Source organism: Anolis sagrei, chromosome 3 (assembly GCF_037176765.1).
Source record: "Anolis sagrei isolate rAnoSag1 chromosome 3, rAnoSag1.mat, whole genome shotgun sequence".
NCBI lineage: Eukaryota > Metazoa > Chordata > Lepidosauria > Squamata > Dactyloidae > Anolis > Anolis sagrei.
This window is the reverse complement of record NC_090023.1, coordinates 215364930-215376946: the sequence shown is the minus strand read 5'-3', so window position 1 is coordinate 215376946 and position 12017 is coordinate 215364930. Positions and strand designations below refer to the sequence as shown.

Genomic DNA, 12017 nt, shown 5'->3' with positions numbered 1-12017 from the left:
ATAATAATTTGGGACATAAATATTTCTAGCATAAATATTTCCAGAGGAATGAAAAGCAGTTTACTGTAAAAGACACAACACATACAGTAGTTCGGATTGCTACATACAAAGACAATTTTAAAGGCCTGGAATATAAATAACCTTTCCCACTATTCACACATATTTCATGTTTGATTTCCACCCACCTCTCTTCCATCTAAGCTGGCGTCTGCGGAGGAGGGATATTTACAACGAAACACAAACACTGATGGGAAAGTATTTGAGTTTTATAGCAAGAGCGGAAATGTTTTTACTAATCTTGGCCTCTCTTAACTGTCCTAAACCAACTTAACTCTTTCTGATGATACAAAAAAATCCAAATGTCAAAACTAAATCAAGACATCAACTTCACAGGCTCTCAATTTATATCCGTGCCCAGGTTTAAACAATTATCAGTTCAAAGTGCTGCTACTATTCTTTGCAACCTTGAATAGCTTTATACCAGTGGCTCCCAACCTGTGGTTCGTGGACCACAAGTAGTCCCCAAAAATGAAAATATGGTCTGCGGCCTCACCATTACTGCACCGTTACCTCGAAACCACACGCCAACTAGAGTGACTGGTCTCGCAAAACCCTCTGATAATGCCAAGGCAATGGGGATAAAGAAAGGGGAGAGGCTGATTACCCACGAAAGACTGCCACTACCATATCAGCTCTAGATTATTAAATATGATTTCCTATGGGAGAGAAGATGGCAGCTACTGGACGGCATATGTTCTGTATCAGAAACTAGAGCTGATGTGGTCTATCCAATGCAATTTTCTGAATCAGTACCCCAAATAACCAAACCGAATCTAAAGTTGACAAAAACTGATTCAGAACGTTTGGTACTAATGTTGGAGAGTGGTCCCTGGTCAAAGTGGTCCCTGGTCAAAAAGAGGTTGGGAACAACTGCTTTTTACCATTGTAATTGTTTACTCTTTCATTATGAACCTGATAAGTATTGTTAGTCTTTGTAGTGAGCCCTGTTTATGGATTCCATTCACAAATTAGTCCCAGACTTTGCAAATGCTTCTTTTTTGGACTACAGATATCAGAATCTCAAATGGGTTGTGCTAGTTGAGAGATTCTGCACATTGTAGTCCAAAAAGTGACTTATCAAGTTGGCCCAATACTACAGAAAGCAAAGGAGCAATCATCTAAGTATCCAGGAGACACACATGCTTCAGTCCATTGGACATAGTGCAGATCCTTTGACACAAAAGAAAAAAGCTATCTGCAATAGGATTCCAATGAATGACAGATCTTGGCAGGAAATATGGTATGCTCCATATCACAGTGCAGTATGAGAACAGGTTTAAGACTGTTTTCTATAGAGATAATTCCTAACAAGAAAAATGGTGACCCAGAAGCTAAGTTTAGCAATATACTAAGGCCTTTTTTGGCAACTACCTTCCCCAAAAAACATGTTGTCTCCTTTTACACCTCAAAGTGTAGCCACTTCCACATTCCCAAAATGGAACAAATTTGCAGAGACCCTGCATGTCCCAATTTGTATAGAGAACTATACACTTCAAATTATACTACTCGTATAATTCAAATACAAATGAAACCCATCTCACTCTAATAAGGAAGACTGAGATGAGATGTCTTCCATACTTGTTCTGTCAATTGTTTGGTTACTAACTTCTGATGGACTAAAATCCTAACATTATTTCACAGGCTAAATAGACTTTGGAGAATAGTCTTTATGTAGAAGCTGACAGTTCAAGTTATAGGAACACAAATAAACAGACTAATAATTCCTATTATGAAATCTGGTGGCCTTTAACTGTACCATCCAATAATAACAGAAATTTGTATTATTCACCGACAACACATAACCTTTAGAAAGATTTACTACCTTAACTACATGGATGAATTTTTCTGTTGTAATGAATTACTGACGGTGGTTCCACACATGACACAGGGTTCGTAAACCTGATTGGGATTAGGTTAAAGTCCATATACGCCACATACGCCCAGAAAGCACGTGCTTTTCGGGAGGAGGGTGGTGTCTACACAAAAGACACCCACCCACCCCCACCCCCCAGAATTATGCGCCAGAAGAACTCTGGCAGCAGGGTAATTTTTTTAACTTTTTAAAGCTTTTCTGGGGGGTTTGGGAAGGGTGTTAGAGCCCTCTGGGATGTTCTGGGCAGAATCAGCATGGAAAACCCAAGAGGGCTGTGCAGACAGCCCTCTCAGAAGTCCAGGACTTCCAATCTGAGGGAGCAGTCCAGACAGCAGCCATACTTGATTTGACCTGGGATTTTTCAGTATCAAATTAATTTGGCAAAAAGCGGGTTTTTCCTGCTTTGTGCTGAATGCATTCGCTTTTACCTGAGGCATTGTTTGGACACCCCAGGTAAAAATCCAGGAGCTTGCGCATTTTGAGATTTCAGAATTTTGTGTAAAGATTTTCAACCTGTATATGTGTGTATGCACAGGTCGAAGATCCTTAATTGTCATTCCAAAATCCAAAATACTCCAAATTGTCCAATGAGTGACTGAGATAGTGATATCTTTGCTCTTTGATGGTTCGATGTATACAATCTTTGTCTCATTTACAAAATTATTAAAGATATTGTGTATAAAGTTACCTTCAGCCAATGTATATAAGAGTTATATGAAACATAAATGAACGTTTAGATTTGGGTACCAGCTCCAAGAAATGTCATGATATATGTATATTCAAATACAAGTATTCCAAAATCCACAAAATCTGGGATTTTGAACTAGGGATACTCAATTTGAACTTAAAATTGCCTTCTAGTAGTATATGAAATAGGAGCCTCAGTGAAACCACTGAACTTGATGACTGAAAGGTTGGCGGTTCAAATTCGGGGTGAGCTCCTGCTGCTAGCCCCAGCTTCTGCCAACCTAGCAGTTCGAAAACATGCAAGTGTGAATAGATCAATAGGTACCACTTTGACGGGAAAGTAACATCACTCCATGCATTCATGCCGGCCACATGACCTTGGAGGCATCTACGGACAACGCTGGCTCTTCGGCTTAGAAATGAAGATGAGCACCACCCCCCAGAATGGGACACAACTATACTTAATGCCAAGGGAAAACCTTTATCTTTTTAGAATATGAAACATTCTATTTTATTTTCAAGTTTCATCCTAAATCTAACAATGCTACCCGTCTTCCAGTTTTGATCTTCCCCATGGTTTTACATATACCTCACCAATGATTTGGTTTCTGAATTGTCAGTGTAATTTGTTTGCATTTTCCTTCTTTGTTAATGGGTTTTCTTTTCAATACAGAAAGGTGTGATAAATATGTTCCGAAGAATATGGATGGAGCAAAGTATTCCAACAGCAGGCAAGAACAAAAACCTCCCTCTGTGTTACAAGGGCCACCTCTTCCTGCTGTTCAGTGAATCCACAGATCAGTCAAACACCGGGCTCTTTTCCAAACAACTTATTTGCAGCAGGAGGCTAATAGAATGGAGGGTGCTAAGAGGGGAAGACCAGGCATCCACTGAGGAGCTGTTTCAAATAAAGAAGAGAGCAAGATGGCAGGAAACTTGATGAAAGTGGCAGAGAGACAGCAGGCTTTATAAAGAGCGTTCTCCATCTTAGGACAGAAATTGATGGAACCATTAGCAAGGCACATATGTTAAACAAACAAAAAAGAGTAAATCTGCTGGCAAAGCAGAAAAGAAGAACGTGTACTGCAGATTGCATTTTTTGCACAGTGAGCCCTTTGTATCCACTCAGATTAGTTCCAAGACCCCACAGTGGACACCAAAATCCATGGATAGTACAATGTTGTCCCTTATATAAAATAACAAAATCAAGATTTGCTTTTTGGGGGGATGCAAAATATATATATTTAAGCCAAGGATGATTGAATTCATAGATGAAGAATTTGTAGGTATAAAGGCTGCCTGTAATTCACAAAGCTTCATTCTACAACGTAGTTGTTATCTAACAAGATACACCACAATTGATTACTGTTTTTGTGAAACAGATTAACATGGCTACCCCCTTGGGAAGAAAGTGAAAGGAATTGCAAAGGCTAGGAAACACAGAGGTCTGTTCAGAGACTGAGCAGGAAGAGGATAGTTGCCTTTTACATAATCTAGTCAGCTATCAAATGAAAGTACAAGACAATAAGGTATATAATTTAATAAAAGTTGGAAAGCTACATTTTTGTTGTGAAAAAGATAACATCAAGTGAAAAAGATAACATCAAAAAGATAACATCAAAGATAACATCCATTGTGGTGGTTGTCAAGGTCTTTAGGCACTGCACCCAGTGTGCCGATCACCACTGGGACTACCTTTACTGGCTTGTGCCAGAGTTTTTGCAGTTCAATCTTTAAATCCTTATATCGTGTCATCGTTTCCAGTCATTTCTCTTCAGTCCTGCTGTCGCCTGGGATTGCAACATCAACGATCCATACTTGGTTTTTTAACATGATCATGAGGTCAGGAGTATTGGGCTCCAAAACTCTGTCAGTCTGAATTTGGAAGTCTCAGAGCAGTTTGACGTGTTCATTTTCTGTAATGTTTGCAGGCTTGTGATCCCACCAGTTCTTTGTCACAGGCAGATGGTATTTGTGACACAAGTTCCAATAAATCATCTGAGCAACGGTATTATGCCTCTGCTTGTAGTCTGTCTGTGCAATCTTCCTGCAGCTACTGAGGATGTGATCTATTGTTTCATCTGCTTCCTTCAGAGTCTACACTTGGGATCTGTCGTCGACTTTTCAATTCTTGCTTCAATGGCATTTGTTCTAACTGCCTGTTCTTGGGCTGCAAGAATCAGGCCCGTGGCCTCCTTTTTCAAAATTCCATTTGATGAGGATGATGATGATGATTATTATTATTATTATCATCATCATCCTCATCAAAACAGAGTGCAATTGGCCCTCTGTATCCATGGATCTTGGCCCTCTGTATCCATGGATCTTGTATCCATGGATCTTGTATCCATGGATCTCTGTATCCATGGATCTTGTATTTCAAACCATCCATGGTTTGAAAACATTTTTAAAATACAAAAGGAAACACTGATTTTTTCCATTTTATATAAGAGACCTCATTTTACTATGCCATTGTATTTAATGGGACTTGAACATCCATGAATTTTGGTAGATTCCAAGGGGCCACTGTATCAGCTATAACTGATATTAAAATTTCATTCAAATGCAGAAAAGGCAAATATACTGACTGCATTTTTACTCAAAGTCTATCTTCTACATAGCTGCCTTCAAAAGAGATGAATCTGAAAAGTGAAGAAATTTCTGGGGCAAATTTCACAATCTTCAACAACTTTGAAGGTTACTTAAGGAGTATATGGGGCACACTGAGGTAATTCAGATGTGTTGGCTCTAACTTAATATATTATTGTAGAATATAATATTACAAAAGGAAAATTAAGATGATGATATGGAGAAATGGAGCAAGGCAAACAAAGGCAACGGGATTATGAAAACTTTTTTTTTTACAATGAATGATGATCCATCTCAATTACAGTTAATTTGAACAGGAAAAAGATATCTAGAGACTGTAAATGCAGAATAAACCAAGCAGAAATCATCCAGGTGTACAAGTTCAGAAAGCATAGCTGTGAACCAAATGTTCACTTGTTCATTAAAAGCTGTTATCTGATCTACCTTGCCTCATGGGTGTCCTCACTCTCTTTCTCTATGAACTAAGATGCAATGTGCGCACAGTATATTGCAGTACACACACAAAAAGGCTGGCAAGCCTTAGACATGCTGTATAAACAAGCCTGGTAAAGAGAAGCTCTCCAGCTAAAGCTATCGATCTGGAAGCAGAATGTTTTCCGCAGAAGCTGCCAAATTGGATTACACCATTGATCTCAAAATTCTATTCCCAACATAACCAATAGCTTGTGTTTCAAAGTCATATGCAAAATCCTTACACAGGATGAGCTTTCATCTTTAATATAACAATTTTGATCATGAAGGAGTCATTTTTTGCTATCTCCGTTCCTAAAAATATCACTACTTCAACTTTGGAGCCGCTAACGTTTACTTTCAAAAGAAATGCCCAAACGCTCTGTGACAGTTTTGTCATCTATTTGCTGCTGCAGCCGGCTTATCTGTAGGTCTTACATAGCAGCCATCTGGAATCAAGTTATTCTTATATGGCTCTTGCATATATATGCATTTTCATTTTTAAAAATAACAGAATGAGATTTACAAAGACATGATGATTCGACACACAAAGGATCTTATTTTAAAATATCATAAATCAAAGAGAAGAGGCGGTGTGGGGTAGAAGTCATTAGAGAAATGTCAAAATATTATGCTTCTTGCTTGCTCCCTCCTCCCTATGACTTCCCCTCACATGATGGCCATGTATAAATATGTAAAGGGAAGTCATAGGGAGAAGGGAGCAAGCTTGTTTTCTGCTGCACTGGAGACTAGGATGCAGAACAATGGCTTCAAAAGATGGGAAAGAAGATTCCACCTGAATATTAGAAGAACTTCCTAACTGTGAGAGCAGTTCAGCAGTGGAACTCTCTGCCCTGGAGTGTGTGGAGGCTCCTTCCTTGGAGGCCCTTAATCAGAGGCTGGAAGGCCATCTGTTGAGGATGCTTTGAATGGGATTTTCCTGCTTCTTGGCAGGGGGTTGGACTGGATGGCCCACGAGGTCTTTTCCAACTCTATGATTCTATTATTCCTCTCCTCTTGTTGCTGAATCCACATCTGTTGCTGTAGATCCCAATAGACCAAGGGCTGCAGGGCTATCACTGAGGAGTCTATTTGTCTCGATCCATCCTGACTTGTTTGCTCCTTGGATGATGGTTAAAGGAAGAACTCTCCTTGCAAGATCTTAGCCATTTCTTTGTGTCAAAAATACAATGTGTGTTGACAATACTCCTTATACTGGCAGTCTCAGCTGAGTAATCTGAGCCTGCCCAGTTCTGTATGCTCCCTATTCTCTGGCATACCATATCTAAACCAGGTTGGGAAAAATACAGCCCCACCAGATACTACCGGGCTACAACATCCAACATTCCTAATCATTGGCTATTGCTGCCCAGTACTGATGGGAGCTGAAGTCCAACAACTACTAGAAAATAGGACTTTGCCCATCCCTCTTTGTGGCCCTATGTACACTGTCATATAATCCAATTTCAGAATGACGATTAAATGCATTGAACTGGATGATATGGCAGTGTAGACTTATATAATCCAGTTTAATGCAGTTCAATCTGTATTATATAAGACTAGGTAGTAAAGGTTAAGGTTTCCCCCTGGCATTAAGTCCAGTTGTGGGAGTTGGTGCTCATCTCCATTTCTAAGCCAAAGAGCCGCTGTTGTCTGTAGATGCCTCCAAGGTCATGTGGCTGGCATGACTACACGGAGTGTCTTTACCTTCTCACCAGAGCGGTACCTATTGATCTACTCACATTTGCCTGTTTTCAAACTGCTAGGTTGGCAGAAGCTGGGCCTAACAGCGGGAGCTCACGCCTCTCCCTGGATTCAAAGCTGCGACCTTTTGGTCAGCAAGCTGAGAAGCTCAATGCTTTAACCCACTGTGCCATTGGGGGATCCTATATAAGACTACACTGACCATTATAATGCAGTTTAAACTGGATTATATGGCAGAGTAGATGGGGCCCAAGGAATTCTACAAGAGACTTTAAATTGTCCAAGAAGGTCACACAGAACCATTATATTTAGATCAACTTTTATACAGTACACTTCCAGCACATTGGATGTATTTTATTTCTGTTTGTTAAACTACTTATTAGCAAGAAAGAGTAATCCCATAGTTTATTTCACTAATGTTTACTAATGTTTTATAATGCTGTCTGGTGCTATTTTACAGTGCTAAAGCTGAACCATATCCATAGATATCTAGGAATGAGAAGTAGAAGGGCATAGGATTACAATCCTAGAATGGGGTGCAGACCAATAATTAAATACAAACGAAATTCTGAGACAATATTCCTCAGTGAAGCCAAAATTGGATGTTCTCTTTCTTTTAATGGTGTTTGAGTCATGGACTGTGAAATTGGCATTAGAGCTATTCCAACCATTGGTTTGAGAACACTATCAGCCGTGCTTCTTTACTCTGATACTCACACCAGCATGCAGGAAACATTAAAGTGGAAGGGACAAGTTCAAATAAGCAATTTGCAGGACTGACAACAGAGCAGAAATGCAAGTTCAAAGTTCCAGAATAAGGTGTTCCTATTTTAGCCAAAATTAAAAAAAAAAAACTTCCCCCATGCATCAAATCAGCGGGAGGAAATGTTTATGTTAAGAAATGTCACAAAGGATTTGTTTCCTCCAAGCAATATTTTACTAATAGTTCTTTTTAAAACAACAGCATGAGAGGACAATTAACCTACCAGAGATATTCCTTGACAAATTCTCATCCCACTCTCAGCTTTTTAAAAATACCCATCAAGCCATACTGAACACCCTCCTATCTGAGGGAATATCTAGGCCAGGGGTCCTCAAACTTTTTAAACAGAGGGCCAGGTCACAGTACCTCAAACTGTTGGAGGGCCGGATTATAATTTGAAAAAAAAATTAATGAATTCCTATGCACACTGCACATATCTTTTTTGTAGTTCAAAGAACACTTAAAAACAATACAATAATTAAAATGAACAATTTTAACAAATATAAACTTGTTAGTATTTCAATGGGAAGTGTGGGCCTGCTTTTGGCTGGTGAGATAGAATTGTTGTTATTGTTGTGTGCTTTCAAGTCGTTTCAGATTTAGGTTGACCCTGAGCGGGGGCTGGGTAAATGACCCTGGAGGGCCGTATCCGGCCCCCGGGCCATAATTTTAGGACCCCTGATCTAGACTGAGAAATGAATGCGGTTTGACACAGCTTTAAGTGCACTGGCGCAATGCTATAGGATCATATTATTTTCACTAGGTCTTAAGCCTCTCTCTACCAAAATGTGCTGATGCCTCAACAAACTAGAAATGCAGGTGTTCCATAGCCTTGAGCCATGGCAATTAAAGTGGTGTTAAATTGCATTAATTCTACTGTGTAGATGCATTCTTAGATGACTCTGGAAACTAAGCAGAGTTAACCCTGTAGTTTATCTACACTGGATAGTTATAGCAGTTTGATATACAGCTCTGTCATGGCTCTGTTCTGTGGAATGCTGGCACTTTTCATTTGGTGAGGTCTTTTAAATTTTGCTATTATCCACCAATTCCAGGAAAAGTCGCTTCCTTTTCATTATCTATTTTCAAAGGCCTTTCCTAGCCCTGAACGGGCCCAGGAGCATAAGAACATAGCTAAAATGCTCCCACACTCCATAAAGCACATTTAGGGGCTTAAACAGTTTTAATAACTGTTTTGATAGTTGATGATGTACTGTTTTTAATATGTTTTATCTTTATAGTGTGATTTTACTATTGTAGTTGTAAGGCATTGAATTTTTGCCATTATTTATGTGTAAACCACTTTGAGTCCCCCTAGGCATGAGAAAAGCGGTATATAAATACTGTAAATGAATGAATGAATGAATGAATTTTGATGCCCTGAAGGCCAGAAAACCATTCCTGATCTGTATGGGTTATTTGGTGTTGATTGGACATGTTTTCAACGCAACGATTGGTTAATGATGTTTTCATCATTATCTTGCCATTCAAGTTCTGAAAATAACATCTTATGTATTAGAAGTGCCATCACACAGCTAGTTTAACAGGTACACCAGCTGAGGTGTGAAGTTGGGAGTTTTCCAGCTAAAGGTCACTGCAGTTTGAATGTAAAGAAAACACAATTTTCCTGCAATAGAAAAACAAACATAGTGGGAAAATAGACACCACATGACTGCGAAACAGGTGCACAATCCATTCACCACCAATTCAAATTGCCTGGAAAAGCACACAAATAACAGTACAGTTCCTTATGCAGCTAGAACATTTAGATATATAGGTTGTTATATTACTCTTTCTTTACTAGAAGCCATATATTTGACCATATGCTTCCCTGCACTTCCTCAAGGGGCCATGGTGGTGCAATGGGTTAAACCCTTCTACTGCTGAACTGCTGACCTGAAGGTGAGCAGGGTGAGCTCCTACTGTTAGCCCCAGCTCCTGCCAACCTAGCAGTTCGAAAACATGCAAATGTGAGTAGGTACTGCTTTGAGTAGGTACTGCTTTGGCAGGGAAAGGCAAAAAGACACTCCAAGCAGTCTTGCCAACCACATAACCAGGAGGTAAGAACGCAAGCTCCTTGGCTTGAAAATGGAGAAGAACACCTCCCCCAGAGCCGAGCACCACCTCCAGAAGCCAGGAATGAAAAGAGAAGCCTTTGCCTTGTCTGTGTTTGTGTGTCTCATTATATGTGATTGTAAGGCACTGAATGTTTGCCTATGTCTGCTGTAAATGCTGGAATTTGTTCTGAGTCTCCTAGGGGAGAAGAGTGGAATATAAATAAAGTGTATTATTATTATTATTATTATTATTATTATTATTATTATTTTGACACAAAAGCACAGTATGCCACAGCAACCGAGATCTATATGCCAGTTTTTGTATCACTGTATTATTATTATTATTATTATTATTATTATTATTATTATTATTAGTGCAGTGGTTCCCAACTTTTGGTCCTCCAGGTGTTTTGGACTCCCAGAAATGCCAGACAGTTTACCAGCTGTTAGGAATTGTGGGAGATGAAGTCTAAAATACCTGGAGGACGAGCGGTTGGAAATCACTGCTTTACTGATTTCAGTGTTCTGTATACGGTAGTGTTTATCCATTTTATCCTCACACATCCCTATGAGGTACATTAGGCTGGAAAGCAATTATTTGTCTGAGGTCATCCAAGGTAGGTCACTGCAGATTAAGAATTTGAATCTTGGGCTCTCCCACCTTTCTTCTTAACATGGGACCTAAGGTGGCTCTTTGTCCATTTTTTGGTCAAAATCATTTACACACTGAATATGAATCTTACAGGATATACACAGTGGCACACTTAGGTTTTAACTTTGTTTCTTCGAGAGAGAGAAACCTATACATTGCAAAGAAGTGAAATATTGTCCAAGCTCTGTTGCTTCTTGAAAATTCAAAGCCAGCTTTCGAGAACAAAACCCTGAGAAGGATAAGCTTCCCTTCAGACTTCCCTCCTGTTGGCAGCCTGTATAAATGAATTCACAGCCTTCTGACCTTTCTATTCCTTGGCAGGAAAATCCAATACAGGAGCCAAAACTTGGAATCTGTTTATACCCCCCCAGATATCAGCCTATGGAGAAATTGTTGGTTCAGCCAGTTCCACATACAGATGTAATAGTTAGTGGTCTATAAACAAGCAGAGATCGTAGGCAGTGATTTGCTTACTCCATCCTCTTCCCCAATAAAAATTCCTACTTCTTTTACTCACAATGTAGGTGCAGAGTGGGTGAAAGGCAAATGTGCCGCAGGCATACAGATGTGTTGCATTTAGTCGCTGCAAAAGCCTGACATGGTTGTAACATTCTGTCTGCAGAGAGAAAAAGGAGAATACAATTTGTATAGAACGGCTAACAATAGCCTGTTTGTTCCCTATAGATTCCAAAAGGTTGTTAAGTGCAGATACAGAAGAGACACAAACACACCTTGTTGTTTTTGCCTTTTTTCAAACATTCTGCCCGCCTCTCAGGAGAGACCTTCCAATCTATCTGCAAAGCAAAACAAAAAAAGGAAATAGTGGCTAAGAATGCCATTAAGAGGCAGACCCCATGTAGCTCACAAGAGCTCTTCCAAATTTGTGTTTTGCGTTTTTTCAGACTAAGTGGCGTCACCTAAGTACATAGGAGAGGTAGCAGAACTGAAAAGTTTTGCAGTCTGTTAGCTCTATAAAGGTCCTTGACTGAAGTGAAAACTTGACTGTCACAAATATAAGTCCTTAAAGGAGCAGCAGAATGAAGTGGAGGAATGAAGAAGAGGAGGCGGCAGCAAAAATGGCATTCATGGATAGCAGTCTGTTTCATGTGTTTGTTTTGCCTAGCAAAAAGCTCCTCTCATTTTGCATGAAAATAGATTTTG

General features: G+C 39.6%; 1 protein-coding gene across 6 annotated transcripts in view; it reads right to left on the bottom strand.

Annotated features, from left to right (window-relative positions):
- Window positions 1-12017, bottom strand: part of SEMA4G (semaphorin 4G) — a 149771-nt gene that overhangs the window by 23118 nt on the left and 114636 nt on the right. For all 6 annotated transcript variants that reach the window (XM_060768290.2, XM_060768289.2, XM_060768293.2 and 3 more), the window contains 2 exons: window positions 11588-11650; window positions 11374-11472 (listed from right to left, as the gene is read on the bottom strand). In XM_060768290.2, the coding sequence (XP_060624273.2) occupies window positions 11374-11472; window positions 11588-11650 (162 nt within the window). The remainder of the gene's footprint in view (window positions 1-11373; window positions 11473-11587; window positions 11651-12017) is intronic.